The 16,057-nt window shown below is 58.1% G+C and overlaps 10 protein-coding genes and 1 non-coding gene across 11 annotated transcripts; 7 read left to right on the top strand and 4 right to left on the bottom strand.

Annotated features, from left to right (window-relative positions):
- Positions 1 to 108: 108 nt before the first annotated feature.
- On the top strand, positions 109 to 1,832 carry SCHCODRAFT_02685994 (uncharacterized protein; the record flags this gene model as incomplete). Its single annotated transcript, XM_050346785.1, has 3 exons — positions 109 to 127; positions 455 to 1,606; positions 1,762 to 1,832. The coding sequence occupies 3 exons, from the start codon at positions 109 to 111 to the stop codon at positions 1,830 to 1,832; spliced, it is 1,242 nt and encodes a 413-aa protein (XP_050201862.1).
- A 950-nt stretch (positions 1,833 to 2,782) lies between these two features.
- SCHCODRAFT_02451537 (uncharacterized protein) lies at positions 2,783 to 3,091 on the top strand (the record flags this gene model as incomplete). The annotated part of the gene is made up of 1 exon (XM_050342558.1): positions 2,783 to 3,091. A coding segment is annotated over one exon (309 nt), but the record flags the coding sequence as incomplete, so codon positions are not given.
- Positions 3,092 to 3,177: 86 nt separating this feature from the next.
- On the top strand, positions 3,178 to 4,232 carry SCHCODRAFT_02698433 (Per1-like protein; the record flags this gene model as incomplete). Its single annotated transcript, XM_003034020.1, has 2 exons — positions 3,178 to 3,622; positions 3,673 to 4,232. The coding sequence occupies 2 exons, from the start codon at positions 3,178 to 3,180 to the stop codon at positions 4,230 to 4,232; spliced, it is 1,005 nt and encodes a 334-aa protein (XP_003034066.1).
- A 317-nt stretch (positions 4,233 to 4,549) lies between these two features.
- On the bottom strand, positions 4,550 to 4,673 carry SCHCODRAFT_t49. The gene has a single exon. It is a non-coding gene; the product is annotated as a tRNA-Trp (tRNA).
- Positions 4,674 to 4,828: 155 nt separating this feature from the next.
- Positions 4,829 to 5,331, top strand: SCHCODRAFT_02490756 (uncharacterized protein; the record flags this gene model as incomplete). Its single annotated transcript, XM_050342932.1, has 2 exons — positions 4,829 to 4,907; positions 4,952 to 5,331. 2 exons carry the CDS (start codon positions 4,829 to 4,831, stop codon positions 5,329 to 5,331), a joined length of 459 nt encoding a protein of 152 aa, XP_050201864.1.
- An 879-nt stretch (positions 5,332 to 6,210) lies between these two features.
- Positions 6,211 to 7,505, top strand: SCHCODRAFT_0107357 (uncharacterized protein; the record flags this gene model as incomplete). The annotated part of the gene is made up of 9 exons (XM_003034022.2): positions 6,211 to 6,391; positions 6,440 to 6,497; positions 6,549 to 6,555; positions 6,961 to 7,033; positions 7,099 to 7,183; positions 7,245 to 7,284; positions 7,337 to 7,342; positions 7,400 to 7,430; positions 7,480 to 7,505. 9 exons carry the CDS (start codon positions 6,211 to 6,213, stop codon positions 7,503 to 7,505), a joined length of 507 nt encoding a protein of 168 aa, XP_003034068.1.
- Positions 7,506 to 8,127: 622 nt separating this feature from the next.
- On the top strand, positions 8,128 to 8,834 carry SCHCODRAFT_0107358 (uncharacterized protein; the record flags this gene model as incomplete). Its single annotated transcript, XM_003034023.2, has 6 exons — positions 8,128 to 8,221; positions 8,291 to 8,450; positions 8,517 to 8,556; positions 8,614 to 8,624; positions 8,680 to 8,710; positions 8,763 to 8,834. 6 exons carry the CDS (start codon positions 8,128 to 8,130, stop codon positions 8,832 to 8,834), a joined length of 408 nt encoding a protein of 135 aa, XP_003034069.1.
- A 300-nt stretch (positions 8,835 to 9,134) lies between these two features.
- On the bottom strand, positions 9,135 to 11,368 carry SCHCODRAFT_01351634 (MFS general substrate transporter; the record flags this gene model as incomplete). Its single annotated transcript, XM_003034616.2, has 11 exons — positions 9,135 to 9,207; positions 9,275 to 9,520; positions 9,571 to 9,617; positions 9,666 to 9,709; positions 9,872 to 10,074; positions 10,216 to 10,390; positions 10,442 to 10,520; positions 10,610 to 10,713; positions 10,838 to 10,901; positions 10,949 to 10,993; positions 11,042 to 11,368. The coding sequence occupies 11 exons, from the start codon at positions 11,366 to 11,368 to the stop codon at positions 9,135 to 9,137; spliced, it is 1,407 nt and encodes a 468-aa protein (XP_003034662.2).
- Positions 11,369 to 11,721: 353 nt separating this feature from the next.
- On the top strand, positions 11,722 to 13,627 carry SCHCODRAFT_02616724 (Metallo-dependent phosphatase). The gene is made up of 8 exons (XM_003034024.2): positions 11,722 to 11,777; positions 11,829 to 11,952; positions 11,999 to 12,089; positions 12,140 to 12,264; positions 12,336 to 12,573; positions 12,662 to 12,787; positions 12,949 to 13,091; positions 13,281 to 13,627. Exons 1-8 carry the CDS (start codon positions 11,758 to 11,760, stop codon positions 13,329 to 13,331), a joined length of 918 nt encoding a protein of 305 aa, XP_003034070.1. The 5' UTR covers positions 11,722 to 11,757; the 3' UTR covers positions 13,332 to 13,627.
- Positions 13,628 to 13,786: 159 nt separating this feature from the next.
- Positions 13,787 to 13,954, bottom strand: SCHCODRAFT_02468879 (uncharacterized protein; the record flags this gene model as incomplete). Its single annotated transcript, XM_050342677.1, has 1 exon — positions 13,787 to 13,954. A coding segment is annotated over one exon (168 nt), but the record flags the coding sequence as incomplete, so codon positions are not given.
- Positions 13,955 to 14,215: 261 nt separating this feature from the next.
- SCHCODRAFT_01124667 (uncharacterized protein) lies at positions 14,216 to 15,597 on the bottom strand. Its single transcript, XM_003034617.2, has 3 exons — positions 15,346 to 15,597; positions 15,169 to 15,296; positions 14,216 to 15,115 (listed from the first exon to the last, which is right to left on the bottom strand). The coding sequence occupies exons 1-3, from the start codon at positions 15,511 to 15,513 to the stop codon at positions 14,230 to 14,232; spliced, it is 1,182 nt and encodes a 393-aa protein (XP_003034663.1). The 5' UTR covers positions 15,514 to 15,597; the 3' UTR covers positions 14,216 to 14,229.
- Between the last annotated feature and the right edge of the window lie 460 nt (positions 15,598 to 16,057).

Raw genomic sequence — 16,057 nt, forward strand, 5'->3', positions numbered from 1 at the left:
GAAACCTGCAGTCGGCCCGGCCCTTGCATCACGGGGGAGGGGGGCTCAATCCGTGAGATTCTACGTACCTATGTACATCGCGCACAAGAGCGAGGAGAGTCAGTGGCCATGGCCTCCACGACAGCCCGTGAATAGGAGGATAACATCTCGGATAACAGCCTCGCAGTTCTTTCTGGGTTCGAGCAGTGAACCTGAATGGGTGTGAGCCGCGCTAGCACGAGGCACGAGTAACTAGCGCGGTGATAGGCAAGCTAAGGAGCGGACGGGCAAACGCCGGTCGGCGACGCCACGTGCAGACAACGCGTATGTTGCTGTCACGGGGCGTCACAGCGCGAGCTTCTTCGAATACGCGCTCACCGACCGACGTTCGCCCCCTCGCTGCCCTCGACTTTTCTCGCCCTCTCCGTCTCACGACATACCGTTCTCACCTCCACAATGGTCAATTCGAACTTAGGACCCATTCCGACCGGAAACGGTGCGCATATACCCACCTCCGGCACCCAAGGCACGACCGGCAGCGTCGCGGGAGGCACCCCGCACTCCTCCGCTCCGCAGCACATCAGCGGAGGCCTCGCGCCAGGCACCCCGCAGCAGCCTACCGGCAGCGGCGGCACAGCGGCGCCTAATGCGCCCCCGGGCGGCAGCAACGCGCCCCCGCACCCAGCCAGGGGCGGAGGCGGAGGCTACCAACCACCCGCCTTCCAGGTCTCAGGTCTCGCGCTGCCCATCCCGCAAGACTTCGACTACGACGCCTGGATGCGCGTGCCCCCCGCTAATCCATCGCTGATGCCAATCAAATTGCGCCATAACGACAATCGCGCCTCCGAGGCCCACAACGCGGCCAGTATCCGCCAAACGCTTCTATATCAAGATCCGATCACCCGCGCCAATATTGGTCTCACCGACGTCGGCGCACCACTCTGGCCGCTTTTCGCGTACACGGAGGAGGAGATCGACGACCTCGCCGAGGACGCCTACGGCACGATCGCCCGCGAATGGCCGAACTACCCCGACTTCCTCCAGGCGGCCCTCAAGAAGCGCAAGGCTCACGCGAAGCAAGCGGACGAGGCTAAGGCGGCAATAGAAGCCGCGGAGAAGGACGCCCGCAAGCTCAAACCCGTGCCGATCAAGATCGCCCCGATGATCTTCAAGTCCACCCCGCAAGCCCAGGTCACCGACGTCGACACTGTTCCCATCCCCGACATCATCATCTCGCAACTCGCCTGCAAAGTTCCCCTCGACGACACGTTTTTCCTCAACAAGACGCTCCGCCTCCTCGCCGATCAGACTAATATCAAGACCCGCACGCACACGCAGCACGCCACAAAAGACGCCACCTTGATCGACATCCCGGCCACCAAACTCGCGCTCCGCCTGCCGGACGAAGCCGACCTGAACCTGGCCCAATTCGACGAGGCATCATTGAATCGACTCCGCGCATACATCATTGTTAGCCCCCCGGAAGAAGCCGTGGGCAACGAGACGACTATCGCCCACCACCTGAGGCCCCACATCGAGTTCAACCGGTCACTTCGCGAACGCGAAGAACGCTTCCACGTTTGGCGCCCCATCGAGCGCATGTTCCTCAACCGCATCATTAAAGAAGGTATCGCCTTTGATAAGTCCGCATTCGAAGCCGCCATCAGCGAGGCCTATCGCCCGCTCGATATGGCAGAATCTGCTAACCCTCGCACCTATTACGTACCTCCCCCACAATTCAACCGCTCCGCTACCTATACCGCCCCTCCTACTCACACTCAGTACGCATCTTCGAGCAATACACGCGACTTCGACGACCGCCGCCGCCGTTTCTCCGACCGACACGACGATAGGCGGCGTCAGGATTACCGCCCGCAACCCGATCACCATCACTCGCGCTACGATCAAGTTTCCCACCGCGACCGCTTCAACTCTGAGCCACGCCGCTCCCGCGACTTTGACCGCCCACGCGACTATGGTTCCGATCGCCCACGCGACAACGGTTACGACCGCAGCCGCCGCCCAGCAAGCCCTCCACGACGCGAACCTCGATTTCGGGACGACGAGGGCAAGACCTGCTACTCCTGCGCCGACGCGCACTCGACTTTCGACCACGACAAATCCGATAACGCAAATGCCACGACATTCAAGGACGGCACGCCGCTCAAGTCGATCTTCATCCCCGGCCACCCGGGTACACTCGTCAAGGCCGACGATCGCTCTGTCCAGATCTGCATCAAATTCAACTCCGGTACCTGCAACAAGAACCACGACCACGGAGAGGGTACCAACCGCCGACTACACATATGCGCTCACTGCCTCAAGCCTCACGCCGTCTGCGACGCCTCACCCGATTGCGAGAGACGCGTCAACGGCCGCATCAAGCTCTGAGGCACGCGCGCCTCCCGCGCTAGTCGGCACGTCGGACACCGCACCGACAGTAGCCGAAGAACCCGACCCGGACCCGCTTCCCTTCATTTCCGACTGCATCGCCTCAGAATTCCGCTCCGCCCTCCCCCCGCATAGCATACCTTCCCCGCCCCCCGCTACTTACTGCCGCCCAACACTTCCCGCCCTCAATTTCACTGACTTCTCCGATGCCATCGCTGCCGTCGCTCGACCCCCGCTTGCAAACTCCTCCCCCGAGGATAACGAAATTTATTCCAGAATTGTTACCCCTTACCCCGCTGCCGCTTTCGCCGCCTCTTTACGTACTATGAATGTTTCGGATCAACACCCCTTACTTATCAAACACCTTACCTACGGCTTCCCTATCGGCAACCTACCTCCGCTCACACGCAACGTCATCATCCCTAACTCCGCCTCCGTCGACGAGAACATTGGCCCCGTCAATCAATGGATCGCCGGCGAACTCGAGGCGGGTCGCATTTCCGGCCCTTTCACCTTGGAACACATCAACCGCATCGCGCGCGGACCTATCTACTGTTCGGCGCTCCTCGTCGTCGTCACGGCATCGGCCCCCGGTGTCCCAAAATACCGCATCTGTCAGAATTTTTCCAAGGGCGACAAATCCACGGGCACGCCGGCCATCAATGACATGACTACGAAGGAAGACTACCCCTGCCGCCTGGATACCGTCACCCACATCGCAGGTTAGTCCGCTTTCCCGCGCCACGACTCCGGATGCCGGTTCGGGTTGTCCCGAGCGCACTTGCTTCCCCGCATCCGTCACCTGCGATGCGCATTTCCCTCATCTCTGTCGTCGCCGCCATCATCGCCGGCGTTGCCGCGTCGTCCGGAGACCGCGCCAAACCTTTCAAGGAATGCGTCGAGCGCTGCACCACCACATGTTCGGAACCCCTACCACTGGACTTACGGCTGACGGGATGGACGTGTCTCGATGACTGCAAGTACACCTGCATGCACCAGATCACGGCCAATGTCATGGGGAGGGGGGAGAGGCCGAGACAGTACTTTGGGAAATGGCCATTTTGGAGGTTTCTTGGCATGCAAGAGCCGGCTTCGGTGCTCTTCTCGTTGCTGAACCTCTGGGCGCACGTTCGAGGGTCGCGCGCGCTACAACGACGCGTCCCGAGGGGGCATCCGATGAAACCTTACTACACTGCATGGTCCTGGATAAGCGCGAACACCTGGATATGGTCAGCAGCCTTCCACACGCGAGGTGCGTCCGCGCCACGCTCGCTTCCCCTCGCGTCGTTAATGCGCTTTTAGACTTCCCCCTCACCGAAAAGCTGGACTACTTCTCAGCTGCGCTCACAATCCTGTCCGCGTTGCAATACACCGTTATCCGTTTGTTTCATCTCTATCCCCAGCACCCGCCAGATCCCAAGCGCGCCACCATCCGCAACGTCTGGACCGCAGCATGCGCCCTCGTCTACATCGCGCATGTCACCTACCTCTCCATTCTTCCCCGCTTCGACTACGCGTACAATATCATATTCAACACCATCATCGGTATGACGCACAACCTTCTCTGGCTACTCTTCGCCCTCCCCGCGCGATGGTCGCTCTTTAGACGGTATCCTCATCGGCCTAAAGCATACCGCCCCGCCTTCGTTAGCAAGGTCGCGCTATTTGTCGCGCTGACTACGGCGGCGACGGCCCTTGAGCTTCTCGACTTTCCGCCGTGGGGTCTTATCATCGATGCGCATTCGTTATGGCATCTTGCGACGGCGCCCATAGCGATCGTGTGGTACAGGTTCCTTATTGAGGACGCGTCGGATGAGAGCTGGAGGGAGGTGAGGATGCGAAGTAGTTCCATGAAGACGTAGCATTAGGTACGCGTCGTTCTTGCGGCACCGTACTTGCTTGTTAACGATCGTCACCAGTGTTTGTATCACGGACTCTGTAGTTCATAGTCTTGCTCAGAATGTACGCGCTGCTTCGGCAACATATCAAAGGTTCCTTGAGGCGAACACGCTAGAGCCGGGTCTGCCTTTTCTTCAATGGTCACAGAAGGTAAGGGGTGTTCGTCCAAAACCGATATACGCTTTGTAGATCTGACCTAGTTTGCGCCCACCTGCCAGCAACGCATGATTGCCCTTCCTTTGGTTCCTCGTCATCTCCGGCGTCAAAAAGCTCTTTTGGCTGAACCCTGCCCGGATTGAACGGACGACCTTCTGGATCCTTGACTTATAACCATAGCGCAGCGCTTGCGACTGCTGCCTGCGGGATGGCTGGAATCAGACGCGCTACCGCTGCGCCAAGGGTTCGTAAGGAGAGGTTTGTAGTGTACATTAGCCGTGGGAGGCCAGGAGTTTTTTGAGCGCATCTTGACCCCGATTTGCCACGAAAGCGCTCAAGGCGCCATCCATCCTGTGGAGTTTTCCAGCTCGCTAAGGTCAACTGACCCTTCTTGCTTGTAACGATGACGGTCGACATTCCAGCCGGACTCTTGCTCGTCTTTGGCAAGCTCGGAGAGAACGTCTCCGAGGCTGAGTTCAACGGTGTGTGCGCCACTGACCGGCCTGCTCTTATCCTGACTTGAAAGCAGATTGGCATGACAATGAGCACGGCCCCGCGCGGCTGACAGTGCCGGGTATCAACAGTGCGCTGCGCTACATCGCCGCGGACGGGCACGAGCCCAAGTTCGCTGCGGTCTATGACCTCAAGTCGCCCTCCGTCCTCGAAGGGGACGACTACAAAAACCTCTTCCCCAAGGCGTCCGACAACGAGAAGAGCATCATCTCGCGGATATCCTCGCTCCAGCGGCGCGTGTACACGCTCGTCTCCACCCTGCAGCACCCATCGACGGCAGATGACCCGAACGCGCTCCCCGGGAAGTACGCGCTGCTCGTGTTCTGGGAGCCCCTCGCGGAGAAGGAGGTCGAGTTCAACAAGTGGTCGGTGACGTCTCCGCTTCGTATCTAGCCCTTATCTGACCTATCGGTGATTACGCAGGTATGACGAGGAGCATTTCCCGCTGGTCACCAAGGTGCCGGGGTAGGTTCTCTGCGCATACCCCTCGATAAGTGTGTGGTTGACACTGCATCCTCTGCAGCTATCTACGCGCAAGGCGCTTTAAGCTCACCGCCGTCAACGACATAGCGGGCGGCGCGACGACGCCGACCGATATTCCGTCGTATCTGGCCTACTACGAATGGGACAACCCAAATTTCCTGGAGACGGAGGAGATGAAGGCCTCGCAGACGGAATGGGCTGCCCGAGTGACGCTGCAGTCAAGGCCGATCCCGCCTGACACGAGGATCATGGAGTTCTACAAGTCGTTCTGAATTCGACGGATGCGCGAGGTGCTCGGACTGATGCAGAAGCCATGGACTTACAACTTATGTACGTGTATCGACTATCAAGTGACTCTTTCTTCTACCAAGTCTCGTCCTCGAATGACTGAAGCTCGGACCGCCCTATCAGCAGACAACTCGCCAAGCGCGGAGCCGCCTTTGGGGTGGCATATAAGTAAACGGCGGCTCAGACGACGCTGCGGCTTCAGCCGAACAACGCAAATCCCCGCTTGCTTGGAGTACCGCAGCACGATTCGCTTCCATTTGGCTCCCATCCAGGCGACTCGCAAGCCGTACCTCCGCTCTCACCTCGTGTATGGTCATAAGCCAGCCGCTGCTCCAGTTTCGCTGCATCTAGAACTGGCCTACCTTCGTCATTTGCTCCACTGCGACTTGCATATATCAACGGGGCGCCCGTCTAGCCAAGGATCCAACGAGTCTCTTCACCTCTCTTCGCCTCGCGCCAGCCAGTAGACCGACACACCCCATTCATCTAGCTGCCTTGAGAATGTCTGCGACGAAGCCAGTGACTGTGGTCGCCGAAGACGCGCCTGCGCAGGCGACCAATATTCCTATCGGTAGTGGAGCTAGCACCTATGACCAGTCAGGACAAGCAGCGGGCCGCTTCAAGCGTCGTCGCATGAGCACGAACAGCGACTCGAAGCCGGCCTTTGAAAACAAGCTGCGTGGTTGGTAGCCAAGTCTCGCCTACTTCTCTTCGTCTGACATTCTTGCAGGTAGTCTCGCTGCCATGACAGCGAAGACGGCGAGAAACGAGAGTGGCGCGAATTCTGGGTGCGTAAGCGGCTTCATATGCCCTAACCTTTTAACCTGACGGCATTCTAGGCCAGCAGTAAGCGAATGAAGGAACCGATAAGGCCGTGGACACCATGTATTGACAGACGCGCCTACGTATGCGCCGCAACACTCAATGTACTTTATACCGCCCATAAAGGCACCGACCACCTCGAGTTCGCCTCAAAGCACCGGTTCGACTGCCTCCTCGTCCACCGACAGCTGAGTGACATCAACTCCACGTGTGCCAAAGGGCCTAAGAAAAGGATAATGACGCACCTAACAATAGCCCCCTCCGCCGCCAGGACAGCTGCGATCGCTGTAAGACACCAGCGTATCTTTAGCAACATGCAGGGGGCAGGGGGCTATATAAGCTTGGCCTCCCTGATGTCGTCGTTTTTCCTGCATTTCCCCCTGTTACCGACGTCGTTGAACGCGAAATACTATTCTTCTCACCATGCAGCCCATTATTGCTCAACCGGCTCCCGCTAAGATGGCGCCTGTTCAGGCTCAGCCGCAGCCTGCGATGGAAATGAGTGAGTATTGCTGGAGGCAAGGAACGTGTTCGGGGGCTCACCTGAGTTACAGACATCACCGGCAGCCCTGCTAGCGGACGAGCGCACGGCCAGCAAGAATGCGCTCACGGACACAAGGCCTCGCGGATACGCGGTGGCGGAGCGGGAAAGGTGCGCAAGGAGCAGATTCGTACGGATTCGTGTCACTGACTAGCGCTCCCTTGCCGTATAGGACTGCTTCCTCGGATGCCTTGGCTGCTTCTTGTGCTGTGGTATGTCCTAGCCCACACTCTCTTCGCTCGCTACCGCTAACCTTCTCAACAGAATGCTGTGAAGTGGGCTTGACTCCGTGTCTCGGTCCTTCTGTACCTACTAACATTCACTTAGGGCATGTGCGACTGCGTCGCCGACATCATCTGTGCGTACCGGGATGCTGTTGATTCCATCTTTTCTGACCCGCTTTCTAGGTTGCCCTTGCGAGATGTGCTGCTAGAGCCCCGAGTGCGAAGGAAAGGAAGACTGCTCATCGACTTGAGAAGAACACGGCGCGTCGTCAGACTCTGTTTCTATGTATTCATTAGCTTGGAGAAGGACAATAAGAACGTTTGGTCAATTCCGAATGCGCACCGCTCATCCTGAACTCCGGAGGGTTGATGTTCACGCGTCCATGTTTAGCGCCAGGTCTCCGAGGCGAGTAGAGCTTGAGTAAACCTACGTGACTCACCCGAGGTCCGAGGCAGCCTCTTCTGCAGAACACCCGCGTCGCCCTCGATTGTCGAGACGGATAACAAGATGATATCCTTGTCAACCACCCGACGAAAGTCGCAGCTTTCGAGGTTGCACGCACAACCCACGCCCGGACAGCCCTCGGTGCCAGCCGGTGTCCGTCCCCTCGGCGTAGGTCATGAGGCGCCTCACTGCGCCGCCCTGCACTGCAGGTCTCCACGCGCTGGCAACATGCGGTGACGTACTTATAAGAGCGCGCTCGTCGCGTCGTGGAATCTCCCTTCATATCCGCGTCCCCCACGACGAGCACTTCACGACCGGTTTGCTTCACGACCCCTTCGACGCGTTCTTGAACTCTTATTGCAACGCACACCCACTCTCAAACCGTCATGCAGCCGACCGAGCAATCCCAGCCCACCAACGCGCGGACGTCGCAGGAGCAGCCGCCCAAGCAGATGCAAATGCAGCCTGCGATGGAGATGAGTACGTCAAGTTTCTTGCTCAAGGAACCCTCATGCTTCTCAATTTGAACGACCGGCTCACGCACCCTAGGCGTCGTCGGAAACGCCCCGACATCGACCCAGCCAGGCCAACAAGCCCCTATGCGCGTCCGTGGAGGAGGCGCCGGTAAGGTAAGGTATCTTCTCGGCTATGTCCAGCACCAGTCGCTCGCCACTGCGCAAACCTCTGCGCAGCTGCCAAGCAATGGCTGGTACCCATTCGTTATGGCCATCGTTATCTAGCAAGGCTGTCCGCTAACATGCACCGCTATCCGCAGGGCTGTCTCCTCGGCTGTCTTGGTTGCTTCATCTGCTGCGGTACGTCTGCGCTTTCCCTTCGTCCGAATCGCATCGATACTGACCCATGTCTTCCAGAGTGCTGCGAGGTAAGACCTAGGCGCGAAGCTGTGCACGTCCTGACTGACCACGAGCGTTCATCAGGGCCTCTGCGAGTGCTTTGCGGACATCATCTGTGAGTTCTGTACCGCGAGTGTCGTCTTCGTGTTGCTAAGACGATTGCACAGGCTGCCCGTGCGAGATGTTCTGCTAAGGAGGCGAAGGTTCTGCGCTCGAGGCGGTTTAGTTCCAATGCTTGATGCGGCCTTTCGGCGCTCAAGGTTGCCTTATCCAACGCCCAAGGTGCCCTCATACGGCCAACCCATCGGAGAGTATTGTACAACAACGCATCGTTCGTTCGGACATATCTATATCGACAACTTTCCAGGATCTATACCAATAACAATTAGTACTCATACCCGAACCGTGCTCGTTCTACTGACCAGAGGACATAAATGTAGCTTCATGTAAGGGAACCCATTGTTCTGCGACACGATGAGTTCGTTGTCCGAGAATTGCAGTTCTCCCGAGCAGCACACCTTGTCGATCGTAAGTCTTCTCTAATCCATACGCTGCGCCTTCCGTGGCACCATCGCCCACAGAATCATCATGAACGCCATCATCGAAACCAAGCTGGGAACACCGTTAGCAATATACTTTCTAGGCACACTCTTCCTCCCGCTGCAGGATGACCACTCACAACGGCTGCAAACTCCCGATCCCCGTCCCCTGCGCCAGCGCGCCCGTCACGAACGGCAAGACGGCGCTCCCCGCCTGCCCGATCCCCGCAATCCAGCCGATGCTCGGTGTGAGGAGGAAGCCGGGGAGGATGCGCGCGGCCTGGTTCATGGCGATGGGGAAGAAGGGCCCAAGGAGGAGGCCGACGAGCGCGACGGAGATGGCGCCGCCGAGGAGGGAGGGGACGAGCCAGACGACGAGCTCGAGGCTGTGCGGGGGTTGATAAGGTGGGATATCATAAGCAGGATAGGGACGTACCCGATAGCAAGGAGGCCGTAGACGAAGATGACGGGCCATTCGCCGATCTGGGGGATGTGAGCATGTGCGAAGTCGAAGCAGACGAACTATCCCACCTTCTTGTTCACCCAAAGCAAGACCAGTCGTCCCAGCATCATGCCTGTTCGTTGATCGTCAGCTCGCAGCCCCTGTATTCCATTGCCTAACTGCCCAGCATTCCGCTCTTCCTGCCCCACGCCCACGCCGCTTTCCCTGCCCCTTGCCAAACGCCACTACCACCCTACCCCCTCACCTCCTCCTCCTAATCACGAACCCTACTCACCCGCAAAGAACCCCGACGAAATATACCCCGAATCCGGGCCCCCGCCCCGCTTGTCAATTACATAGGACACGATCCAGCCGCCGAGCGTGACCTCGACACCAACATAGACGAACGCGAAGAGCGCGAGGAGGTGCATGGATTTGAGGCGGAAGAGTTGAATGAGGCTGTTTCCTGAGCGTGCGGTGAGATTGTTGTTGTCGTAGCTGGCGCCAGGTCGGGTGGACTCCTCCTTGGGCGGTTGGCCGATGCGGGCGATGCATTCTGAGAGGCCGGTCAGCAGGGTTCAGGAGGAGGGAAGGAGAGGTTAGAGAGAAGCGGGTGTAAAGTATATGCAGAGGAAGGACGTACGGTCCTGATTCTCAAAGCGGAAGACCGCGGCCGAGATAGCCATATTGGCGAGCGCGACGCCCATGGAGGTAAGGTAGTGGAAGGACCAGCGATGCATCTGCGCGAATTGCGTCGAGACGAGTGGGGCCGCAAAAGCGCCTAAGCCTGGGGAGGGTTGAGCACCGCAGGGACCTCAAGAGCAGGGGGTGGTAGCAGTTTGCAAGAGAGGGAGAGTACACGCACCGTAGGCAGCGTGAAGCATTCCCATCTTGGCCTCCTGGTTTTCCGTCAGGGAAGCGACGTAGCCGTTTGTTTGGGCATCCTGAAAGAAGCGAAGTCAGTATATGCGCATACAAGATGAAAATATAGGCAGGGGAGTGCATATATGCGTGTGGAAAGGATGTGGCGCACCTGAAGGGACATCCCGGCGCCGTTGACAGCATATGCTACGCACAGAACAGGGAAGGGAGGGGCGGTGGCGTCGACGGCATAAGCAATTACTTGCAGAGCAGAGCCTGATCGGGAGTCCGGTGTCAATGTCTGCTGTCGAGGTGGTGGGAGGAGGCAACTTGCCAAGGACCATGAGCTACATACGCCGTCAGTTGACGAGCAAACATGGCTGAATTGATATCTGAGCACACACCTTCCCAAACCCGAGACGCGTAGACAAGGGAACGTTTATTATCGCTCCCGCTACGAAGCCCTGCAATACTTCGAGTCATCGTCCCCTGCCGCTGTCACTTTGCTCACCGTGCACGCGCTGACGAACAGCAAGGATACGATCGTGTAGTTGACCTGCGCGGTAGATAAGTGGTGCGCCGGGAATCCCCAAAGGCTACGCACATCGTATACGGTCTGAATGCGGGGGAGCAAGGGTCCCGTCGTTCCGTCATTCCATCCCAGAAGTATCATGGACCAAAAGACGGCGAAAAGCTGCAAGTATCCTTCCCTGACCTGTCTCCCTGTCCGTCCCTCTTGGGCCGACTGCACTGAGAAGTGGACCGATGGCGTCCGCGGCGGGGGCGAGGGTGATGGCGGACCTTCATAGTACAGGAAAGCTTCTGGGGGCCGCCGCGAAAACGCAGGAACCTTGGTCCACGGGGAACGCAGGACGGGGAGGACCACCTCTTCGTACTCGACCTGGACCTCGCTCGCAGACCCCTTCGACATCCCGCGGGTCATGCACTGCACCGGTCGCCGCACCGTCTCCGCCACCAGCTCGGGCTCGAGCATCACCATCGTGTCCTGCGCTCGCTCACCTCGATGAGATATCCGGAAGAGAGCAACCTGCGCTTGATGAAGCAGACATCTTATGGATCAGCCGAGACTCGTTCGTGACTCAAGGAACATCGGCAAGGGCGAACACCCTGGGCTCAGGGTGTGCCAATTGACATCGAACGCGGGGACGGTCATGAGGGGGACCGACGGGATGCGGGGAAACATCGGGTCATTGCCGACGCGGGGCGTGGGAAGTTTGTCGCGTGCGGGCGCGATCGCGAATACAATGGAGGCGCCTGTTTGCTCAGGGACGTCATCTCCCTCGACGCGTCGCGCGCGCCATGACCAGTGATCTCGACAGGTGAGGGGGCACGAATACTTGGGTTGGCTCTTATACTCATTCAGATGAAAGACAAATAGCGCAGCTACAGAAATGCGAGCCGATAACTGAGGCGGAAGTACAACGATTGTGTCTGAAGGCGCGCGAGATCCTGATCGAAGAGGGGAACGTACAGCACGTCGATTCGCCGGTGACAGTGCGTGTACTTACTACTGCTATATTGCCCCCTCTGACCCTGCTAGATATGCGGTGATATACACGGACAATTCTTTGACCTGCTGGAGCTGTTCAAGTTGGGGGGATTCTGCCCGGAGACGAACTACCTCTTCATGGGTGCGTCCCCTGGCCCACCAATTCGATACTTCATTCACAACACCCCATAGGCGACTTTGTGGATCGCGGATTCTACAGCGTCGAAACCTTCCTCCTCCTTCTCGCCCTCAAAGTACGCTACCCCGATCGCATCACTCTCATCCGAGGGAACCACGAGAGCCGGCAGATCACTCAGGTGCGTCCGTCCTGTCTCTGCCCAACCTCCACCCTCCCTCCCCTCAACACCCTACTTACCCGTACCTCCAGGTCTACGGCTTCTACGACGAATGCCAGCGCAAGTACGGCTCCTCGAACGTGTGGCGCTGGTGCTGCGAGGTCTTCGACTACCTCGCGCTCGCGGCCATGGTCGACGGGCGCGTCTTCTGCGTGCACGGCGGCTTGAGCCCCAACTTGCGCACCATTGACCAGATCAGGGCTATTGACCGGAAGCAGGAGGTCCCGCACGACGGGACGATGTGTGATCTGCTGTGGTCGGATCCGGATGGTGAGCGCTTGTTCTTCTGAGATGCCATTCTTGCCCATTCATCGTGTTCCCTCCTCCCCTAACCGCGTGCCTGATTTGCACCTTCCAGATATCCAAGGCTGGGGCCTCTCCCCGCGCGGCGCGGGCTACCTCTTTGGACCGAACATCACGAAGGCGTTCATCCACGACAACAACATCGACCTGGTCGCGAGAGCGCATCAGTTAGCCATGGAGGGTGCGTGCCTTTTCTCCTTCGCACATCTTTGGTACTCTGCATCTACAATCCCTTGTTCTTCTCGACGCTTGATAGGATGCGAGGCGAAAGGCTCAATGAGATGCGAGGCGAAAGGCTCAAGAATGTAAGCCGGAAGTTCAGACGCTGACCCACCCTCTCAGGCTACAAACTCATGTTCGACCGGACCATCGTCACAGTCTGGAGCGCACCCAACTACTGCTACAGATGCGGCAACGTCGCGTCCATCCTCGAGCTCGACGAGCACCTCACACAGGAGTACAAGGTGTTCCACTGTGCGCCGATTGTGAGTGGTGTTTACTATCCTATCCCTTCGCCTTTCCGTCGCTATTCTGTTCTTCGGCCTTCCCGTCGCCATATTCTCTTTGACCATTGCCGCGCGTCGCTGTCTCACCCTCCCTCGTCGCTGTCTCATTCTTTCTCATCGGCAACTCCCTCGCCTCTGATACCTACATGCATGCTAACACCCGCCCAGGACGTCCGCTCCGTACCCGCGAAACGACCACCGCCGGACTATTTCTTGTGATTTTGTGAGGTTTATATAATATAGACTGCTGTTGTTCGTTGTATCATCTACTCATCCTCTATCTTGTCCATGCTGTATGTATCGTATGTTGAAGGCCTCCCTTGCTGCGTCATCAAGCTATCAGTGCGCCTGCGCCCCCAGTCCACTTCCGGGTTTTCTTGTACTACAGCGAAACCATATACTACTACCGCGAAGCCATGTAGCTGTTGTTCCGACGCGTTTCGAGGCCGAGCGCGGAGGCTTCTCGTTGTCCTTTTATTGAGGCACCAGTCCCAAACAAGAGGGAAGTGAAAGAACAAGGGCCCTTGTGAGTGTCGCTGGATCTGGCAATAAGACGAACGCAATTGAAACACCACCAGCGCGCGGAGGAGATGAACGATGGTATAGAGACACGTTATGTGCTATGTTACATGGGTAGTGCATGCACGGCGGGGGCAAGTAGCAATGTACGTATACGGTGCGGAAAGCGAGTATGATACAGTAAGATGATAGATAGAAATACATAGAAAGGTCAGTGGGAGTTCTATCAGGGCCGAAGAAAACAAGTAAGTAAGTAAATATATTAGCACCTCGGTTGAAGGTGAAGTGTAACAGGGTATGTCCCGAGGCCTGAGGATTCGTCCAGGTCTTTCGTAAAGGCAGGCCAGCTGGCACATGTAGACGCATCGAAGGTCGCGCAGCGCCCTCCAAACGCGTCACTAGTGTCCTCGTCTCCATCGTCCCAGCCCCACGCACCCCACGCACCCCACGCCAGGCGGCGTGCGCGCAGCTAGGAGCGTCCACGCATATCATGAACCCTATGAATCGGAGCAGCCACCATAGTTCGGAGCAACCCCCATAATTCGAAGCAACCCCTGGTGCAGGTCTACAGACCCTCCAAGCCACACCACAGTGGCCCTTACAAGTCAAAGTGGTGCTCCAGATGCTCCATCACGTCCGTCTTCGCCTTCTTGAGCGCCGCAATGCCCGCCTCGCGGCACGCGTCGTTCATCTGCCGCGCCAAACGCGTATCGCGCCGCAGGGTGTTGTATGCAGTGGTGAGGCGGTCGATGACGTCCACGGAGTAGGCGTCGCAGGGGCGCGAGATGGGGTCGTCCGCGGCCGTGCGGGACATGCAGTCGCCCGCGACTGTGCGAGGTATGGGTTCGCCATGAACCGTACGCGACATGGGGTCGGCGACGACTGGGCGCGACATAGGCTCAGTGAAGAGCGTACGCCACCGATTCGCCCACGCGAGTTGGCACTTCCAATGCTCGCACTCCGCGCACTCGGGCGCGCGCGCAAATTCGGGCGGCCGGGCGCGCAGCTTCGCGGCCAGCGTGCTCAGCGACAGGTACCCCGCGACGATATGCCGATACATGACCGGTTTGAGGGGGTACGGGGTGCGCAGCGTGCGCGCCCTCGCGTCTGCGGCTATTCGCGGGAGGTGGTGGATGAGATACGCGTAGGAGGCGTTCGCTTGGAGGGTGATGTTCCCCGTCTGCGCGCCGAAGATGATGGCTTCTTCGGGTGGGAGGGGGTGCTTGGAGGGGAAGAGGAGGCGCTTGTTCCAGTGCTTAAGAATGTGGTCGTACCAGGGCTTGAGGCGGTATAGGAGTGCGACGCGGGAGATGTAGGCCATGACTGCAGTGGAACAGGTGTGAAGTAGTGTGCTTGGGAAAGAGGTCATCTCTTGCAGGGCATCGACTGCCCAGTGTTGAAGCGGTACAATCTCGTAGTGGTAGAAGAGCTCAGCCAGGGAGCCTAATATTTGGGGACTTATTCTCTTCGCGTCATTGAGAGGGCTGGCACGATCGGTTAGGATGAGCATGAATGGTGACTCGGATGGATAACGTACTGTGTGCAGGTTGCCCAAAGTATGCATCTCGACTCCGCGGGCGTCTTGCCATAGAAGCATAGGTGCGCGTCGTCGCGGGGAGTGTCGAACAAGGATTTGAAGACGTCTTGAAACGACATCGAGTACTTCTGAGCAAAGAATGAGCAGGGAGATCTTGCACGACACATAGCCGCGCACCTTGTAGACGAGATATTCCGACCGACACCTGAAGGGGCAGTTCGTGATCGTCTCTGGTGCTGGCGGGTCGAAGCACGAGCATCCCTTGCGGCTCTTCGTCGTACGTCCCATTCTACTAGATCGTTTTGTGGCCCCCGACCTGCGCTCGACCATCGTCTTCGCTGGCATACAGCTAGAGCGTGAGAGGGAAGGAATGTGCGGCCCCGAAGCAGGACCTGTGGGTATGTGACTCGCGACGCCACTCGGAGTGCGCTTATAAGGCGGGTGCAGACAATTATAAAGGGGAGCTCCGGGACGGTCGCGAAGGCCCCGGGCGCCTGACGAACCCCGAAGCCATACAAGGCCTCCGGATAAGACTCGCCTATTGTGGAACGGGGCGCCAAACAAAAGGCGCCTTCCGGGGAGTGTGACGTCGTCTGGTGAGCGGGCGCTCCCCTTGGAAGCCGAAAGTTGTTCTGTCGCTCGGGATCGCAACCTGATCTTGTCTTATTGTTTCTTCGGATGTGCGCGTAACAAAAGAAGCGATCCGGCTGGTTTGCCGGCGGTCTTCACATAAGACGAGAAAGCAAGAGTATAACACATAGGTGCAATTAAAGGCGCTCAAACAGGAGTAAGAACAAACGGAATGCCGGATGATCGTCGAGAACAAGAGCGCTTGAGGAAGGAAATTGCATCCGGGTCGAAATTCCGTTCCGCTCAGCGTGATTCTCAC

Source organism: Schizophyllum commune (assembly GCF_000143185.2).
Source record: "Schizophyllum commune H4-8 unplaced genomic scaffold SCHCOscaffold_3, whole genome shotgun sequence".
Classification (NCBI taxonomy): Eukaryota; Fungi; Basidiomycota; class Agaricomycetes; order Agaricales; family Schizophyllaceae; genus Schizophyllum; species Schizophyllum commune.

Bases quoted from the DNA above. Each gene is read 5' to 3' on its own strand.
- SCHCODRAFT_02616724 (XM_003034024.2), top strand. From the start codon at position 11,758: ATGACCAGTGATCTCGACAG. The intron at 12,090-12,139 runs GTGCGTCCCCTG...AACACCCCATAG, and splicing joins GACGAACTACCTCTTCATGG to GCGACTTTGTGGATCGCGGA. The intron at 12,265-12,335 runs GTGCGTCCGTCC...CCGTACCTCCAG, and splicing joins AGAGCCGGCAGATCACTCAG to GTCTACGGCTTCTACGACGA.
- SCHCODRAFT_01124667 (XM_003034617.2), bottom strand. From the start codon at position 15,513: ATGCCAGCGAAGACGATGGTCGAGCGCAGGTCGGGGGCCACAAAACGA. The intron at 15,297-15,345 runs GTGCGCGGCTAT...TTCTTTGCTCAG, and splicing joins CGGAATATCTCGTCTACAAG to AAGTACTCGATGTCGTTTCA. The intron at 15,116-15,168 runs GTACGTTATCCA...CGATCGTGCCAG, and splicing joins CTTTGGGCAACCTGCACACA to CCCTCTCAATGACGCGAAGA.